Source organism: Anomaloglossus baeobatrachus, chromosome 4, assembly GCF_048569485.1.
Source record: "Anomaloglossus baeobatrachus isolate aAnoBae1 chromosome 4, aAnoBae1.hap1, whole genome shotgun sequence".
NCBI classification, from domain to species: Eukaryota; Metazoa; Chordata; class Amphibia; order Anura; family Aromobatidae; genus Anomaloglossus; species Anomaloglossus baeobatrachus.
This window is the reverse complement of record NC_134356.1, coordinates 392,579,207-392,600,074: the sequence shown is the minus strand read 5'-3', so window position 1 is coordinate 392,600,074 and position 20,868 is coordinate 392,579,207. Positions and strand designations below refer to the sequence as shown.

The 20,868-nt window shown below is 46.5% G+C and overlaps 1 protein-coding gene across 1 annotated transcript in view; it reads left to right on the top strand.

Annotated features, from left to right (window-relative positions):
- Positions 1 to 3,756: 3,756 nt before the first annotated feature.
- Positions 3,757 to 20,868, top strand: part of OPTN (optineurin) — an 83,461-nt gene continuing 66,349 nt past the window's right edge. Inside the window, exons 1-2 of the mRNA XM_075345268.1 lie at positions 3,757 to 3,892; positions 11,016 to 11,165. Coding sequence (XP_075201383.1) covers positions 11,027 to 11,165 — 139 coding nt within the window. The 5' untranslated portion in view covers positions 3,757 to 3,892; positions 11,016 to 11,026. The remainder of the gene's footprint in view (positions 3,893 to 11,015; positions 11,166 to 20,868) is intronic.

The following is a 20,868-nucleotide window of genomic DNA, read 5'->3' as shown; positions in this document are numbered from 1 at the left end:
ACGTACGTGTCAACACGGACCCATAGGATGTAATGGGTCCGTGAGTATGTGATCCCGGAGCAACACGGACATGTCAGCGCTTTTTCTAAACGGACACAAGTATGCACGGAACGTACACACGCTCTGTGCAAAACTACTGACGTGCGGCTTTTAACATGAAAATAAATGATTCAACGTAAGCACGTGTCTCCGGTACGTGCAAAAAATGGCAAAAACGGACCGGAGGCACGGATGTGTGACGGAGGCCTCATGCCGGTTTCAGACGTCCGTATTTAATCAGGTACCAGTCACACACATGGTTATGGTAACACGTGTGTCATACATGTGTCACGCGTATGTCATAGGTGTGACATCCGTGTTTGCATATGTGTGACAGGTACTGGAGAAAACACGGGTTTGTGAAATAAAAAGATTTTCGATATTTACCTGCTGTCTTCGGCTCTGCTGCCTCCCGCTCCTGACCGCCACTCATTATATTCATCGATTATTCACCGCACTCAGGACCTGGAAGCCGGAGCATCGCGGGGACAGCGCTGGATACAGCACCGCTGAGGACAGCATCGCGGGGACAGGTGAGTATTCTGCAAGCACAGTGACATCCAGGAGGTCATTGGAGTTCCCAATGAAATCTGATGACATCCTGATGACCCCTGCGACACCCGCGCTACAGCTTCATGGGTTCATCAGAGTTCATTGGGAACTGTGATGAGTCCCTGATGCTGCCCCCGGGATGATCTGGCTTCCAGGTTCTCACTACACACACACACAGAGCACATATACACACATATGTATACACTCATGGCAGACACACATGGATAATACACCAAGCAGATACACACACATAGCGTACATACATGTATACACTGAACACACACACACACACACACACACACACACTGCTGTATACTCACCCAGCGATGCGGTCCTTGGCCCTGAAGTCCCCAGCATTGCTCCGGCTTCCAGCTCCACAGGGCACTGAATATTCAATGAGTATAATGAGCGGCGATAAGGAGCGGGAGACAGCAGAGCCGGAGACAGCATCGCTGGAGAGAGGTAAATATAGAAAATATTTTTATTAAAAAGACCCCTGTTTTCTCTGGTACGTGTCATACTGATGTCACATGGATCCCATCAGTGTGCAATCCGTGTGACATTCGTGCTGCCGGACAAAAAAAATGGACATGCCTGCGTGTGTGCGTGCGGGGTCATGAGAGGTCACACGGTCCGTGTGAAAACACGGACGTGTGAATAACAACAAATAATAACATGGGTACGTGTATATTCGTGTGTAGTAAAAACTGATGTCACACGTGTACCTGAAACACGGACGTCTGAAACCAGCCTAACCCCGGATTCCTGGAAGACCAGTGCTGGTAATAACAACACACACAAATGCACGCCCTTTTCCGCAGACTGGATGACAGGCTAGAGTTGGAACTGAGGGTTGCTTACCTATTGGTTGGGACTCATCCAATCCACTAGTCAGAAACATGGGAGGAGGCGGGGCTAATCAGTGGAGTGGACGGACGACGGACATCTTGTCAGATAGATAGTTAGTGAAAAGACAGACAGTTAGTCAGAAGTTGACGTACTGACAGTAAAGTGTAAAGTGACTACTGAGTAAAAAGGGAGTACGGTTGCCAGCGGGAGTACGGCGAGAGTACTGACTGGACCGAGCACCGATGGGGTACAGAGCCCTAGTTCAGGAAGACGCTTTAGGCTCGCCTGATATCAATCTGCCCGGTGAGGGGACCATCAAGGACCTTACCGACATTAGTGTCCAGGGCACAGCAGCAGAGAGGGAACCTGGGAACGGAAACAGAGGTCCGACCCAAGAGAGGTTCAAGCTGACTGCCATACGGGCTAGCACGGAGACAACAGGAGGGGGACCCAAAAACACTCCAGGCCACGGGGACCCACCAACTACAGACGGATGCATGGAAGAAAAGCTCACCAGTTCACCACACCGGCACTGGAACAAAAGGAATAGCGGATTGGTAGAGACCAGCACCAGTCGGGTTGCAGCTACTCCAAACTAGTGAGTAAAGCACAAGTTAAGCTGCAGCCCCTGTGTTGTCTGAATTCTTCTTACACGTCTGCATCTATAAACCAGAACCACCATCAGTCTCCCCTGGGACTTAGCTCTACTTGCGGAGAGCCATCACACCTAAGCTGCCCAATACCACCGGTCCCAGCAGTGATAGACTTTGTAGCGACGGCTTTCCCCACATAGCCGCATACCGCAAGTGGCACCACGAAAACCATTTTATTTTTATTTCTCCCTTGTACAAATCCCTTTTTAAGCGACCCCCCCAGGGTCACGGAACCAGGGAATGGCCACCAAGTGAACTATCCCAGCAATATACAGCCCGGGACCAAGTAGCCAAAGCCCTGGGGTGTGTCAGCTTTACCATGTGAGCAGCCAATCAGCAACCGCTGATTGTCTGCAGAGCTCACATGTCCATCACAGGTCTGAGTATAAGCAACTGCTGATTGTCTGCAGCGTTTACGTGTCCGTCACAGGTCTGAGTACAAGCAACTGCTGATTATCTGCAGCGCTCACGTGTCCGTCACAGGTCTGAGTATAAGCAACCGCTGATTGTCTGCAGCGCTAACATGTCCGTCACAGCCCAGGTCTGAATATAAGCAACTGCTGATTGTCTGTAGCACTCACGTGTCCGTCACAAGTCTAAAGGCTTCGTTACACGCAACAAAGTATCTAACGATATATCGCCGGGGTCACGGATTCCGTGACGCACATCTGGCATAGTTAGCGATGCCGTTGCGTGTGACACTAACGAATGACCGTTAACAATGGAAAATACTCACCAAATCATCCATCGTTGACACGTCGTTCCTTTTAAAAATATTGTTGATTGTTGAGGTCGCAGGTTGTTCGTCGTTCCCGAGCCAGCACACATCGCTACGTGTGACACCTCGGGAACGACGAACTACAGCTTACCTGCGGCCGCCGGCATTGAGGAAGGAAGGAGGTGGGTGGGATGTTACGGCTGCTCATCTCCGCCCCTCCGCTTCTATTGGGGGCCGCTTAGTGACGCCGCACAAACCGCCCCCTTAGAAAGGAGGCGGTTCGCCGGCCACAGCGACGTCGCTAGGCAGGTAAGTACGTGTGACGGTTCCTAACGATATTGTGCGCCACGGGCAGCGATTTGCCTGTGACGCACAAACGACAGGGCGGGTACGCTCGCTAGCGATATCACGGCTTGTAAAGCCCCCTTAAGTATAAGAAATTGCTGATTGTCTGCAGCGCTCACGTAGCATTACATCATCCGTTAACCACAGGATACCCAGTGCTAACATCACTGCCACTCAGGTGAGGGGAGGTACATCATGTATTAGCTTTTTACACTGGGGAATATAGTATTTATGAAGGACTTGACCAAGTAGTGGTTGTAGTAATTAGGGTATGCTGCTCTGATCGCCGGTGAATGACGCTTCTTACAATCTTCATGTAAAGATTAATTTTAGTGCAAGATGTGCAAAAACAGACAATATTGCCCTGAGTCCTCAGTCTTTTTCTCTTATGGCCGGACCAGATTTATGACAAAAAACCCCAGAAAAAACTGTATAATGTGGAGGGAGAACCTGGCGGAAGGACACACACTGCAGCCTAGCCTACAGCCCTGCACATTTCCCAGGGATCCAAGCGAATCGAATATGCGTCATCCAGCAAAACACCCATCACATATTATTGCTGCAGACCGATCACGTGATTCAATAGTCACGTGTTACTTTTTGGGACTTTCCCTTGGTGCGGCTATCTGCGCGGTCACATGATGTGCGTCATATGAGGCGTGTCACTGGTGTGAACGGAATAACAGATAATCCGGAAAGCGTAGTGTGGGCTGAAGGGGAAACGAGGAGCATGCAGGTGAGCGGTATGGCTGCTGAGGTGACTGTCACGTGACCTGTCCTCGGCCTGTCTATATGTGACCGGGACCTGGCCTGTCCTCGGCCTGTCTATATGTGACCGGGACCTGGCCTGTCCTCGGCCTGTCTATATGTGACTGGGACCTGGCCTGTCTATATGTGACCGGGACCTGGCCTGTCCTCGGCCTGTCTATATGTGACCGGGACCTGGCCTGTCCTCGGCCTGTCTATATGTGACCGGGACCTGTCCTGTCCTGTCCTCGGCCTGTCTATATGTGACTGGGACCTGGCCTGTCCTCGGCCTGTCTATATGTGACCGGGACCTGTCCTGTCCTCGGCCTGTCTATATGTGACCGGGACCTGTCCTGTCCTCGGCCTGTCTATATGTGACTGGGACCTGGCCTGTCCTCGGCCTGTCTATATGTGACTGGGACCTGGCCTGTCCTCGGCCTGTCTATATGTGACCGGGACCTGGCCTGTCCTCGGCCTGTCTATATGTGACTGGGACCTGGCCTGTCCTCGGCCTGTCTATATGTGACCGGGACCTGGCCTGTCCTCGGCCTGTCTATATGTGACTGGGACCTGGCCTGTCTATATGTGACCGGGACCTGGCCTGTCCTCGGCCTGTCTATATGTGACTGGGACCTGGCCTGTCCTCGGCCTGTCTATATGTGACTGGGACCTGGCCTGTCCTCGGCCTGTCTATATGTGACTGGGACCTGGCCTGTCCTCGGCCTGTCTATATGTGACTGGGACCTGGCCTGTCCTCGGCCTGTCTATATGTGGGACTGGGACCTGGCCTGTCTATATGTGACTGGGACCTGGCCTGTCTATATGTGACCGGGACCTGGCCTGTCCTCGGCCTGTCTATATGTGACTGGGACCTGGCCTGTCCTCGGCCTGTCTATATGTGACTGGGACCTGGCCTGTCCTCGGCCTGTCTATATGTGACTGGGACCTGGCCTGTCCTCGGCCTGTCTATATGTGGGACTGGGACCTGGCCTGTCTATATGTGGGACTGGGACCTGGCCTGTCTATATGTGGGACTGGGACCTGGCCTGTCCTCGGCCTGTCTATATGTGGGACTGGGACCTGGCCTGTCCTCGGCCTGTCTATATGTGGGACCGGGACCTGGCCTGTCCTCGGCCTGTCTATATGTGGGACCGGGACCTGGCCTGTCCTCGGCCTGTCTATATGTGGGACCGGGACCTGGCCTGTCCTCGGTCTGTCTATATGTGGGACCGGGACCTGGCCTCGGCCTGTCTATATGTGGGACCGGGACCTGTCCTCGGCCTGGCTGTCTGTGGCCAAGACTACAGGATGTGTCCTACAGTACCCACATCACCCTTGCATTGGTGGTATACATACAAATGCTTGTACAGTAGTGTAGCTTTGGTGGCGTATTCTGGCAGGTGTGCTGATTGGGGAAGTTGTCCTGTGTCTTGTGCTTGCTTTTATTGGAATGTGACACAGGTAATGGAGTGCTGCGCCGCACCTGCTCTTCTTTCTCCAGTCACATGCCTATCATACAAATGGTACGTGGAGATGACTCACGCCGAAGTCTCCTCTGTAGTAATGCTCTGTCCTGATAACTCTTCATTATGATCAGGATCGGATGGATTTACGGCTGGCCCTGGTGACATTTTTTCATTTTAGGAGAGAAGTGTTTTGCAGGTACAACTAGGGAAGTTTATCTAAACCAGTCGCATTAAATTTGGCATTTTTAAGGCATGTTGGAGAACAAATACTGAAACTTCAGTAGTTTATTTATTTTTTTTATAAACTTCAGTAGTTTATTTTTTAAATTAGTTGGTATACAATATGGTGATGTACGTATATAATGTAGCATTCTGAACCCAGAGATTTGTGGGGATCACAGCTGTCTGCTCAGGCCAGTGGCACGCTCAACTGTATCCACATATGCAAGCGCATTATTACTTATGGCGGGCACTCAGCGTTATTACTTTATAAGGGGAATTTATTTAATTCAGTATATTAGTATATACCTTGTGTATCTATATTGTTTATATTAAAGGGAATCTGCATGGTTTCCCACCACAAACTAGTGAGTGTAGCTCTTTCTAAGACATGTCCAGCAATAACTTTTACATGGCCTGCCTGTTCCGCCATTACTGAGAAATCAACATTTAAATTGCTTTGAATAAGAGGCTGTAGATCTGAAGCCTCTGTCACTCCAGCTCTATTGTGCGCCAAGTGCTGTCTACTCCTGCTTGACATACAGTTCCTTTGTCTGGAGTCACACAGCATAGAGGCCGTCGGTCAAGTAGAAGGAGGTGATTCTTAGGATATGTGTCCACGCTGCGGAAAATGCGCGGATTTTGCCGCGGATTTCTCGAAAATCTGCAGCACAGGCACTTCCCAGCCATTTCTATGGCATTTTGGAAATGCTGTGCCCATGCTGCGGATTTCTCCGCAGCGGATTTTGATCCGGAAAAATGTGCAACATGTCAATTATTGTTGCGGATTTTCATCCGGATTTTGCCTTTAAAATTGAAAAAAAAAAAAAACGCAAAATCCGCATCAAATCCGCACCTGCGGATTTTGATGCAAAAAAATCCGCAGCTACATTCTCCCGTGGACACATAGCCTTAGAGAGAAATAGAGATGGAGTGACGGAGGCTTCAGATCTCCAAATGATGATTCAACCTTTTTTTTACATACTCCTTCAAATGCTGATTTCTCAGCAGTGTAGAAATGAACTAGTCCTTATGGTATTAACAGCACACTTTTCCACAGAGCTATATGTGCATTTAAATAGTTAGGAGGGGGGAGGAATCCTGCAGACAGATTCCATTTACATGATAGGGAGCTCAGAAACCACATATTTGCACAGTTTGGAGAACTGTGGATTTTTTTTTTTTTTTTTTTTTTTTTTTTTTTTAAGCCACTGCCATTTTTTACTTGTGCAGAGCTTTATATATATATATATATATATATATATATATATATATATATATATATATATATATATATATATATATATATATATATATATATATATATATATATATATATATATATATATATATATATATATATATATCTCTCATTTGCATTAGTAACATAGTGTTGTGATCTCACACTTCAGTGTGTCTGATTTTGCTCAGCTGGTGTATTATTATAGCACATAGCACAAAGCCCACGGTACATAACGTCTGTGCACTGGGTCACTGCGGCCTGTATCCTCTGGCTGATCATGGTATGGGCTGAGCTCCTCTCACATTGCTGCTTTTCATCAGTTTCGTTTCTGTTACGTCTGTTGGACTCTGACCCTGGTTTCAAAGCGATCTTCTCCCTTCCCTGCTAGTAAAGTTTCATAGAACTGATTCAATGTTTACTTTTAGACATGGTTAATGTGTGATCCAGCCTGTAACAAACCATGAAAAAAAAAAAAAAGGGTTTGGATTGGCTTTTTACCATTGCTTATATTAAAGTGCTTCTCAGGGACACAATGGTGACCTCAAGTCACAGAGAACTCAAGACTGCTGCCATTTCTTTTTTTTGTAAGCGACCTTCAAACAGTTCCTGAAAATCTAACCTGGCATGACACCGTTGTGATTACCTCACTAATGACCTGTTTAGTTCGCTTCTACAGTAAATCAGAAATGTGAGTACACCCCTCACATTTTTGGAAATATTTTATTATCTTTTCATGGAACAAGAGAGGATATGACACTTGGATACATGTAGAGTAGCCAGTATCTTGTCCAAAGAGAAGAATAAAAAAGAAGCGCGTTCTTGCACTAAACGTCCGTCTCCCAGACGCTGTCCGCTTCCACCTGCCCTCATGTTTTGAAGAATGAAAGGACATTTAAGCGTATTGGGGAGCCCCACCTTCTTCATTCTTCTGTGTGGACCATTCTGATTACTACATAGGAAGTTGAGCACCACCGAGTGGCGTTTTATCACGTGTCCCCCTTCCAATTGTAATATAACAATACGTTTATATCAATGGAGCTGTACCTTTCTTTGTTTTGCCACTTTCATTATACAGCTTGTATAAGGCTATGCTCACACATTGCTTTTTTTCTGCAAATTAAAAGCTGCTTTCTACATACAGTACCAGCAGAAGTTATGAGATTTCAGAAATCTTATATAATATACTCTTGTTTTTTTTCCTGACTGAAATAGAAAATCCCTGCGTTTCTGAAAGCAGCAGCATGTATTTTCTTTCAGTGTTTTTGCTGGTTGTTTTTTTTTTTTTTCTTTGCTGCTTTGGGGGTGAATGAAACTAACTTTATTTAAACGTGTACTGTAGACAAATGACACAACAAAGCCTGCTTTTTGGAAGTAGCTTTTTTTACTGCCAATATAGCCGGTTTTGCTGCAGCAGAAAAGCAATGTGTGAGCATACCTTAAGGCTATGTGCCCACGCTACAGGATTTGCCGCGGATTTGCCGCGGATTTTGCCGCGGATTTACCGCGGATTTGCCGAAAATCTGCAGCAGCAGCACTTCCAAGCCATTTCAATGGCATTTTGGAAATGCTGTGCCCATGCTGCGGATTTTTCCGCGGCGGATTTGCCGCGGATTTTGATCCGGAAAAATCTGCAGCATGTCAATTGTTTGGTGCAGATTTTGTGCGGATTTTTGGTTTTGAATGGGGGGAAAAAAAAAAAATGAAATCCGCATCAAAATTCGCGGCAAATCCGCGGGTGCGGATTTGCCGCGAAAGTCGCGGATTTTCAGGCAAAAAAATCCGCAGGGACATTCTAGCGTGGGCACATAGCCTAAGGATGAATGCACACGATCCATAGACACGGCATACTAGACGCAGTGTCGTCCCTCCTGCGTAGATGTGCATGTTCTCCCAGAAGACCACAGCTGCCTGTGCCAATGAGGGTTCTGGGTGCTGAGCACTTTCGCTCTATTCTCCCAGTGGAGAACACTCACGTCTCCGCAGCATAAATTGACACGCTGCTGTTCTGAAAGCCGCACTGCATGTCATTTTACACTGCAGAGAAAAGAAGCCCAGTGTGCAGGAGATCTCTATAAATCCATCCACTGTGCAATGTAGTGTTTTGGATATTTACAGTGTTCTATGCTTCAGAATGGTAATGTCTACATAAGCAAGGATGATTGACCTTAGGGAGATCAACATCCAGCACCACGGAGACACCATCACTTGTTTCTCAACGCAGTGATTCTAGAACAAGGCCCCCTGGGAAAATATGCAAAACAAGACAGCCGCGGAGACACCATCACATGTTTCTCAACGCTGGCAGGAAACTAGCCGGGTCTTTCACAGGGAAGGAACAACCACGGGAAGGGCAGTCTCCAGTCAAGGAAACCGCCTATGCCAAAACATGGTATCCATCCACAGACAGCTGTTTCGGGGTATTTTCCCCTCATCAGTGTGGAGTAGGAAACTGGCTAGTGGGAGCAATGTTCAGGGGGCCTTGTTCTAGAATCACTGCGTTGAGAAACATGTGATGGTGTTTCCGCAGCAGTCTTGTTTTGCATTTTTTCAGAATGGTAATGTATCCTAAAAACTGGATGGAATAATCAATGAAACCCTGCTGTTTGGAGTTTTTCCCCTCAGCTGTTTTCAGCCTTGGGGGGGGGGGGGGGGGGGAGGGGAATTATTATTAATAATAATAATTAACAATAATATTCACAGCCTGCTTCGTATGGTTGCGTAAAACTACCAAGACTTGCCAATCCAAGTCAATAGGTGCAAGGTGGGGGGAGATTGAACGGTACATGAACCCTGGCTGAATGGGGACCTATGAGAATGTTAACCTCTTGACACATGACATACTGACTACATCATGGATCGTGTGAGGTTAATCCCTGCCGCCTGCCACGGGCAGTCCGCTGTGATCCGCACACGTGTCAGCTGATTTCAACAGCTGACATGTGTGCCTGCCAGGCGTGAGTGGAATCGCGTTCCCCCTACCTATTAACCCTTTACATCTGTAGCTGTGATCTGGAGAAATGGAAGAGCGATCAGACTGCTGATTCTTGTAGTCCCCTAGGGGGGGACCTAGTAAACAAAAAAAAAAAAAAAAGTTTAAAAAAAACCCTAAAAGTTCAAATCAACCACCGTATGGCCCATTAAAAATTAAAGGGTAAAAAAAAAAATGCACACATTTGGTATCGCTGTGTTCAGGAATGCCCAATCTATCAAAATATAAAATCAATTAATCTGATCAGCAAACGGCGTAGTAGCAAAAAAATTCCAAATGCCAAAATTATGTTTTTTGGTTGCCACAAATTTTGCACAAAATGCAATAACAAGCGATCAAATTGTAGCATCTGTGCAAAAATGGTACCGTTAAAAACAGCTCGAGATGAAAAAATAAGCCATCACTGAGCCATAGAACCCGAAAAGTGAGAACGCTCTGGGTTTTGGAAAATGGCGCAAAATGTACACCGCTTTTTTTGGACAAACTTGTGAATTTTTTTTTTAACCCCTTAGATAAAAATAAACCTATACATGTTTGCTGTCTACAAACTCGCACTGACCTGAGACATCACATCCACACATCAGTTTTACCATGTAATGAACACAGTGAATAAAATATCCCAAAAACTATTGTGCGATCGAACTTGTTTTGCAGTTTTTCCGCATTTGAATTTTTTTATTTATTTTTTTTTTTTTTGCTGTTTTCCAGTACACTATATGGTAAAACTTATGGTTTCATTTAAAAGTACAACTCGTCCCGCAAAAATCAAGCCCTCATATGGCAAGATTGACGGAAAAATAAAAAAAAAAATTATAGCTCTTGGAAAAAGGTGACCAAATAAACAAAAAAAAAAAACGCCAGAAAATCGCCTGGGGTGAAGAGGTTAAAGTATATGTGGGAACTTTTCCCAGCGTATAGGTTTGGCATATGAAAATCAGAATGCAAAATTTGTTTTGTTGGACAGCGAAGCATTAATAAGAATTGTACTTATCACTGAGCCTTATGGCCTTTCAGGACTAGTGGATTACAAGACCATATGGTCACTGTGCTAATTTGTGATTTGTAATCTCCTTAACATAAAAGGCTTTACAATGTATATCACATAGGATATGGTATAACGGTGATATTTTTTGAACCATAGGTAGGTTTAATTTTTGTTTTTCTAAACTTGAATGAATTGTGTTTTCTGTTTTAGTTGCTGTGCTGATGGCTGACCGGTATTTTACCCAGACTACTGGAATGGAGGTGATAAATGGACACACGGACCCGCTGCAAAGTCATAAAAGTGATATTGACATGCTGGAACAGATCAAGCAGCTGCTTGTGGAAAACAACAAACTAAAGGGTAACCCATAATTTATCCATCTTTATGAATGATTGTGTTTATGCCTTCAGATTTTGCTGGGTTGTCTGATCCTTGATACTTGTTAGATAAAAAGACAAATACAAGTAGAGAAATAAAACTGAGCATTACAACAGTTTTCACAGGTTTAGTGGTCTAGCAGGCAGCGGGGGAGGTACAGTATCTTAACAATGGCATTAGGCATAATTCAGATGTCCATAATGCAGGCACAGTGGTATCTGTAGTATGGGCACAAGTCGCGGCCCAACTGGGGGTAAAGTCCTATGGTGCTTTAATGGGTAGAATCACAATCGGGCCTGGGCTTGCGGCCATACTCTGGATGCTAAAATGCGTCTCATTACTGCTATCTGATTACGGCCATGGGTGCTTTCGCATCAGCGTTTTTTTGCCGGTCGCCAAAACACCGCATATGACCAGATCCTGTGGCTTGAATGTGCAGCACATGCAACCGCAATTGTTATTTTACCGGATCCTTCTACTACTACTTGCGATGAATGGAGCGGGACACAGAATTTATCGGCCGGCACTGGAGTCAGCTGAACTCCTGATCTCACAACACGCACACGCTGCGATGGATGCAGGTTAAGTCACTGCCTGCAGCCGATCACGTGTGACCATTTGCAGGCTGTGTGGTCAGGAGTTCAGATCAGCTGAGGACTCCAGTGTCAGCCGATTACTTGCTCTGTGACCCCTTGCATCCATCGCAGCATGTGCGGGCTGTGGCGTCAACTGAATTCAGAGATCAGCCAACTCCAATGTTAGCCGAACTCAGGTGACCTTACAGCCAGGGCTGTGGAGTCGGAGTCGGAGTCGGAGCTCATTTTGGTGGAGTCGGAGTCGGTATAAAATGCACCGACTCCGACTCCTAAAATATATAATAAATTGGGGACAGGAGTGCAATGCAGAATGTGCTGAATATTTTACTAAATAATATTTAGTATAATGCTTATATTTAAGTGAAAAATTTATTGTAGTACAATGTGAACATCAGACATTTAATAATTTTTATGATACAATAATCAAGATATTTGGATAGAACATAAAATATTTATTGGAATACAACTTTAGAACACAAAAAACTAATAAATTGTAAATATGTAATATATATATATATTACATATTTACAATTTATTAGTTTTTTGTGTTCTAAAGTTGTATTCCAATAAATATTTTATGTTCTATCCAAATATCTTGATTATTGTATCATAAAAATTATTAAATGTCTGATGTTCACATACACATATTCATGTACTACAATAAATTTTTCACCTAACTATAAGCAATATATGTAGGAGTCGGAGTCGGAGCCGGAGTCGGAGTCGGTGCAAGAGAATTTGAGGAGTCGGAGTCGAAGGTTTGGCTTACCGACTCCACAGCCCTGCTTACAGCCCGCACACGCTGTGATGGAGAACAAGTAATTGGCCGACATTGGAGTCAGCTGATCTGAACTCCTAGCCAGCAGAACAAGTAATCAGATCAGCTGACTCCAGTGACGGCCGATTACCTGTTCTGTGTCCCGCTGCATACATCAGTGTGCGGGTTGTGAGGTCAGCTGAGTTCAGATCAGCCGACTCCAGTGCCGGCCGAACTCCGCTAACCTCACAGCCCACACACGCTGCGATGGATGCAGCGGGACACAGAACAGGTAATCGGCCGTCACTGGAGTCAGCTGATCTGATTACTTGTTCTGGCTGTGTGGTCAGGATTAGGGATAAATAAGCAGTAAAATGCTTGGGTGCTTGATGGGCAAAGCCCATGTCGATTATATTTTTTTTTTTTTTTTTTTAATTTCATGAAATAATTATAAAAAAAAAAAAACAAACGTGGGCTTCGCCCAATTTTTGTGTCCAGCCAGGTGCAACTAGGCAGGTGGGGATTGGAATCCGTAGCGCAGGATGGCCCAAGCTTTCTGGGGCTCCCACTGCGAATTGTCCGCAGCCACCCCAGAAAATGGCGCTTTCATAGAAGCGCCATCTTCTGGCACTGTATCCAGCTGCCCTGGTACCGGGTAATAAGGGGTTAATACCAGCTTTGTTTTACCAGCTGCTATAAAGTCTGAGATTCTTAATGTCAGGCCAGGTTTGACCCGGCCATTAAGAATCTCCAATAAAGGGTTAAAAAAAAGACATCACACAGAGAAAAATACTTTATTAGGCTATGTGCGCACTAGAAAAGTAATTTTTCTCAAGAAAATTTCTTGAGAAACTTCTGCGAGTTGAAGATTACCGCACCTGCGGTAAAAAAAAACGCACCAAAACCGCGGGAAAAACGCATGCGTTTTTGCCGCGGTTTTTCCGCAGGTTGGTCCCTGCGTTTTTTTTTATGCTGAACTGCAATAAATAATATAGATAATCGATACAGATAATGGAAAGATGGATAGATGAATAGATAGATGAGAAAGACCTATATAATGTCCCCCCCCCCCTCCTGCATGTTCTGCATGTTCTAAGCTGGCACCCTTTAGTGACTTTCATGTGGCACTAAAGGGTGCCTAGCCTTGTATTTAGCCAAAAAATAAATAATTAAAAAAAAAAAATGACGTGAGGCCGCCCCCATCTTTTGTTCGCGATTACAGTGAGTGGAGTGAAATACCGGGGGTATACCGCAGGTACCTGCAGAAAAGTGACATGCTCATTTTCTCAAGAAATTTTCTCAAGAAAATCTTCACAAAGAATTTTCTTGAGAAAAAAATGCAGTGTGCGCACAACTTTTTTTTTTTTTTTTTTTTTTTTTTTTTTTTTTTTTTCCCCATAGGTTTTGCTGGCAAATGTCTGCAGAAAGATCACAAGCATTTCTCAAGAAATTTCCACATCAAAACCGCGGGTAAAAACACCTAGTGCGCACAGGGCCTTAAGAAATAAATACACAGGCACACTTAGGGACTCCATCTTTATTACTCCCTCTCACCCCTCCACGATCCTGGTCTTCTGTCACCGATCTAGCTCTGCTATATCAGAAAACACTGGGGAGGAACTACTTTCTGGGCATGCTCAGTACGGAAAACCGGATCCTGCCTATCAGAAGCGGTGACTTTCGGTAGAGCAGGAAACTAAGTATAGACACAAGGCACTACCAAATTCTTGATGCTGTGATTTTATTTAACAGTGGATGTGCATAAAAAACATTTTCGGTCACAAAAAGACCTTCAGTTGCACATGGGTAGACTGGATGGTGCTCGTGACACAGTGCGGTATCCACCGCTGCATTCAGGTGTCCTGAATGTGCTTAAGAGTAGTACACTCATGTCAGTTTGTATGGACTCGTGGAAGCGTCAGTTGTAAAGACGCGAAACAGCCATCGTCCGAAGGATTGTGTGTACCCACGTCCCTCACGCCTTTCCCCCTGACCTGATGGTCGAATTAAACAGCTTTTTTTTTTTTTTTTTTTTTTTTTTTTTACCGCATCTCTGAGTGCTTTCCGTCTCTTTTCACATGGACTGTATGGATTGTTGTCTTTTGGAATGAGCACTGTGGCCAGAATGCAAAGAAATTTACAAGCCATATAATGCGTGTATAAACCTGAACTAGGAAGATTGAGCGGTTAGCTCGCTGAATGGTGCCAGTGTTTCCTCCTTTCATTGTTTTGTCTTGTATACACTGACCAATAATTGACAAATGTAACCTATAATAGAAACACTGCAATAAGTAAATAGTACCACATCTAAAAACGTAGTGTACATAGTTGTTTTTTTTTTTTTTTTTCTTTCTTTTTCAAAAAAGGCCATCCCATCGCAATAAGGTATTAGGTTAGGATGATCCCTAACTTTAGTGATTGACCTCACTATGTGCCAACCAGATCTCAAAATAGATAGGGGCAGACCAGCGCCTGACTGTTGTGCTTTAGTTTGTTTGTTTTTTTTTTTCCTTTTAACTCTGTACATTTTGGAGTACTCCACTACTTTTAGCTGTGCACCTTATCTACTAACTTTTTCAGATGTCATTCTAAGAAGGTTGTTACACCCCCTCCCCCCCAATGTACGGAGTTCAAAAGCTGAAGTAAAAGCAGTCAGATGCTGCTCTGCCCCTTCTAGTTCGAGGCCTGTTTAGCAGATGAGGGGAGACACTAGCGTTAGCGACCATCCTGATTGGGTACACATTGTCGCAGTGGGATGGCTTTTACACTTTTTCTTAAAAAAAAAAAAAAGTGAACAAAGTACTCCGTTTTTCTTACGTGTTACTATTCAGTTACTGCAGTGTGCCTATACATTGTTTTTATGCTAGGTTTTATTTGTCAATGACCACAGCGTACATGTGCACTTACTAGGGATGAGCGGATCCGGACTGTAAAAGTCCGGATCCGCGCGGTTTTAACAATATTTGGGTGCCAGACCCGGCACGAGATTCCAGGTGCACGATCCGGATTCGGCAATTAAAGTAAAAATAAAGAAAAGAAGAAATAAGTGAGGGTTTCATACTTACCGAGACTGTGTCATGGCGGCACACTGCTTCCGGGTCGCACATTCACTTCTGTACTGTGCATCGTATACAAACAGCTTTCAGTGTTTTCCCCACCCACCGGACATCCTCTCATCTGTGATTGGTTGCAGGTTGACGCGCCCGCCAGCGTGGGACAGTCTCTGCTGCAGTTATCGCTTAGCGCTGCTCAGTAATAGGCTGCACTCAGAGCTGGCAGTCATCTCTATATGGCTGCTCACTCTGAGATGTAGCAGAGCTGGATATGTCGTCGTGGGACTTTGTGTTTATTATGCCGTAGCTGGCGGGCTGTGTTTGGGCTTAATGAAGTGGTGAAGGAGGGTGTGTTTTGTACTTTATTCCAACTAAAGGATTTTTCTGTGTGTGTGTGCTTATTTACATTCACTTACAAGTTTGTGATGCAGGTATCTGATGGACGCCTGTGCCATCACAAACCTGTGATGGCTGTGTGCTACTATTAACCCCTTATTACCCCAATTGGCACTGCCCCAGGCCAACGAGAAGAGCCGGTATTGCACCGGGATTGTCACATCTAATAGATGCATCAATACTGGGCAGCTGCGGCCTAGAATACCAGCCCCCAGCCGGCGTTATCATGGCGGGGGATGAAAATTAGGGGGGACCGCACAGTGTTTTTTTTTTTTTTTTTTTTTTTTGTTTGTTTTTTTTTTAATAAAAATAAAAGAAGCTGGAGTCACACTTGCAAGGGATACACTGCTTTCCCCGCCCACTGGCCATCCTGCCGCCTGTGATTGGTTTCACTCAGCTGACACTCAGGGTGGGGGCGCGTCTAACTGCAACCAATTAAACGCGCCGGTGGGCGGGCAAAACAATGAATATTAAATTGTCGACTCTGGAAGGGAAAAGCGTAAACTGGCAGGAGTGTGCCACCATGACACAGCCTCGGTGAGAATGCTGCGCCCGCTCCTACCCCCTATGCCTTCCACAAACGTTTTTAATCTCCGGATTCCGGTGCCAATTGACTTTTATATGGGCAGCGGATTCCAGAGCAGAGCGGATCAGACTCTTTTTAAAATCTTTCTGTGATCTGCCGGCCCCGGGTTTTGTCGGGTTCGATCAATTCTAGCACTTACACATTTCACTCTTACTAACAGGTGTGCTGGACCTTGCTTTTGGTTTTGCTTATAATTGGTCAGTGTTGTACCATAGACAAAATACCTCCAGTGACAAATCTCTGACAACAACCACTTGAACTAGAACATAAATTATAACTGTGAAGGGGTTGTCCAGACTTTCATATTAATGGGCTAACCTTGGGATAGGTCATCAGTATCTGATCGGTGAAGGTGCACTCGCCGTCACCACCACCGATCAGTCATTCCCAGTGCTGCTGGCAAAAAGATATGTTCAGTTGCGAGCTACACAGCTCCATAAACTGTATATAGTGGCTCAACCAAATTCTGCACATCTGCCCCCTAATAAATCGAATAGGGGTGGATGTGCAGTACTTTGCCTTGGCCACTATTCAGTTTACCGAGCAGTATTGTGATATGCCGTCAATATAAAAGTCCAAGAGAATCACTTTATCTGTACAGGCTAACCTCTCCATAAAGGAGTGAGTTTTTTATTTTAAAACTTATGTCATGATGTGGTGAGCTTAAGGCTGCTTTCACACATCCGGTTTTTGCAGTGCGGCACAATCCGTCTCAAAAACCTATGCAACGGATGCGGCGAAGAAAACTGATCCGTTGCATAAGTTTTTCCATGCGGCCCGTCCGATTTTTGACGGATGCGGCTTGATACTGAGCATGCGCAGTTCAAAAAGCCGCATCCGGCGTCCATAGGCTTGCGTTGTGAATCGCGCCGGATCCAGCGCGATGCGTTGTTTTTTTTTTTTTTTTTTTTTTTTTTTTTTTTTTTGCTGCACGAAAAAACGTGCCAGGCAACGTTCCATCCGGCCGCCACATGGGCTAAATATGCCGCATCCGGCAAAAACCGGACGCAACGAAAGTCCACGCGGCACAATACGGCGCTAATGCAAGTCTATGCGGCAAAAAAAACCCAAACTGTTGTGTTTTTTTTTCTGCAGAGCGCCGTATTGTGCCGCACGGCAAAAACCGGATGTGTGAAAGCAGCCTAACATGCTCATACTGGTTAAAGGTGCGCTTGGAGGTTTTTCTTTTAAAGGCCTACCTTAACTGCAGAAATTTCTTCTAAGCCTAGAAAACCAGCTTTAAAGCTGTACATGTTTCTTTTAACGGAAACTTCCTCTTTAAAATCCCTTCCCACCACAAAGAAATTTCTAGTTAATTTCTTCATCGTTCCTTATGGGAGACCCAGACCATGGGTGTATAGCTTCTGCCTCCGGAGGACACACAAAGTACTACACTCAAACGTGTACCTCCTACCTCCTAGCATATACACCCCCTGGTAGCCAGTCCTAGCCAGTTTCAATGCTTTGTGTTCAGGAGGTCACACACACACACATGCATTCTCTGATTTTTGATTTTTGATTTTTTTGGATTTCAAAGATTTGGAAGAAAAGCGGGTCCAATCTGGACTCCCGGCATGTCCCTTCTCACCCCACTGTGTCGGCGGTGCTGTTAAGGTTGATTTTACAAGGCTGGAGCCTTCACATGCCGCGCTCCTTCACCATCCCCTGGGGCTCTGGCTTGAAGTGGGAGCCATCACGGTTCTCACTGCTTTGCAGGAGACCGGTCTCCATCCGCAGCCCTTTTCAGGATTCTGCCAGACGGAGCGTTTAACCCCCCCCCCCCCCCCCCCCCAGGGACCTGGCCTGCGTCTCAAAAGCTAAGTATTGAGACGTTTTTACCACAGAAGGTGGTCTTTCCAGGTTTCCAGGGGTCTCTTGTACTTTATTTATTGGGGGAGTGTGTTATATGACTGTGGTAACATTTCCGGCCGGTTCTCCAGTTTTCACTGGAGAACCGCGCCGATGGTGCCTGCACGCTGGCCGCATGTTTAAATCTAGGCCCCGGCTTCGCCTGAGGCCTAGTTTCGGTTTCACTGCCCCTGCATGTTAGTCATGCAGTGGGACAGTGCGGCTCCGCCCAGCGGCTGTTCAGCACAGGGAACGGACACTCCTCACTGAGGAAAGATTCCCTCCCCTGTATACCTCATTTGCCCGCTCTGAGTAGGCCCCGCCCCCTCTCCTCGCTCCGGTCGCCATTTTCTCAGCGTTCTCAATGTCTGCATAGGCACAGAGATACCACATTGTGACAAATGGGGGCCTGGGCTGGAGGACTGGAGGGCACAGAAATGTATGTTAAACGGTCTGGCAAGCCACAACCTCCAGTTGTGCAGCTGCTTATATTCTCTGTTTATATACTCTGCTGGGGGTCATTCTGGACAGAGCCCCCACTTCTGCAGCATGTCTCACATCAGAGCAAGGCTGCAAGGCTGTTCTTAATATGCACTGCATGTAGACTCGTACTGCCTGTACTGAGCACATAAACACAGTGGTCCCTCAGCCTGGAGGCTCATCAGTGGTCCCTCCAGCTGCTCCGGTGGTGCTGAGCATGCATTAGCCCCCTTCTCAGGGCGCTTCTGCTGCTACGGCTCGCTCAGCAAAGCTCTCAGAGGACTCTTCATCTGGTCTCAGTCCCCGTCCTCCTAAAATAGAGACGCAGGGTCCCCTGTCCTTCCCCGTCCCGCAGCTCTGATTCACGAGCTGACTCACTGGACGAGGAGGATGTCTTTACTGGGGGCTCGGACGCTACTTAATGTACCATTGATCTGTCCGAAGGTGATGCAGATGCTAATGATTTGATTGCGTCCATTATATTTGTACTGGACCTCAATCCGCCTGTATCAGGGGAGTATCCCCCTCTGGCAGAAAGGCATCTGTATACCTTAAAGAGAACAAGGAGTGTGTTCCTTAACCACTCCAGTTTTCAGCCCACTGTGACCAAGCCCAGAACCTGTCCTGACAGACGCTCCCAAAGCGTGGTTCTGATGACTGTTTCCCCCTTCCACCACTGGTGGTCAAGGAGTGGGCTCATTCACCAAGGGTGGTCCCTCCGGTGTCTAGTATTTCAGCCCGGATAGTTGTATCAGTGGCTGACGGCACCTCTCTAAGGATCCCACTGTACATTAATTCTGTACTGGACCTCAATCCGCCAGTATCAGAGGAGAAACCCTCTCTGGCAAAAAGGCACCAGTTTACCTTGCCTAAGAGAACAAGGAGTGTGTTCCTTAACCACTCCAGTTTTCAGGCCACTGTGACCAAGCCCAGGGTCTGCTCTGGCAAACGCTTCCCAAAGCGTGGTTCTGATGACAGTTTTCCCCTTCCACCAGAGGTGGTCAAGGAGTGGGCTCATTCTCCAAAGGTGGTCCCTCCGGTGTTTAGACTCTCAGCCCGGACGTTGTATCAGTGGCTGATGGCTCCTCACTTACGGCTTTGCTGTCCGCCAGGTTGTCCTTCTGGCCAAATCTGTATGGAGGCGGCAGGGGCCTCGTTCTCCCCAGCTTTTGCAGCAGTGCGGCTTTCAAAGCCATCTCTGCTTCTCTAGAGGAGATGCATTCCCTCACAGGAACTCTTTGCCCGAAATGGTTGCCTTAACTTCCAGACTTCAGTCTTTTCATCCTATGCCATGTCTGCCATGCTGGAGACTCTCACCGCACTGCGGTGGCCTCGGCTAATTTCCTCGCTATCCGCAGGCTCCTGTGGCTTCGGAAGTGGAAGGCGGATGCTTCTAAAGAAGTTCCTTGCTGGGCTCCCTTTTGCTGGGACCAGACTATTCGGGAACAACTGGATGAAATTATTAAGGAAGCTCTTGGCGGGAAGAGTTCTTCCATGCCACAAACCTAAACCACGAAACCTGTCCAGGGCAGGAATCAGTCGAGGTTTCGTTCTTTTCGTTCCTCCATCTGATCGTTCTCTAAGCCCTCGGCCTCGTCCACTGGCTCAGCCAAGGATCGTAAACCCAAATGGCGCACGAGAAGACCGCAGGAGATGCTGCCACTAAGTCAGCCTCCTCCTGGCTACCTGGCCACGCCAGCAACGTCCTTGGTCGGTGGCAGGCTCTCCCACTTTGGCGACGTATGGATTTAACACGTCTCCGATCAGTGGGTGCGAGATACCATCTCCCACGGCTACAGGATAGAATTCTATCCAGCCGCCAAACAGATTTTTTCTGTCAACTCCCCCCTGCTCCAAGGCCGCCGCCTTCTCACAGGCTGTGGCATTCTTGCAGGCCACTGGAGTAATTGTACCGGTTCCCGACTGGGAACGGTTCTGAGATTTCTGCTTAAATCTATTCCTAGTACCC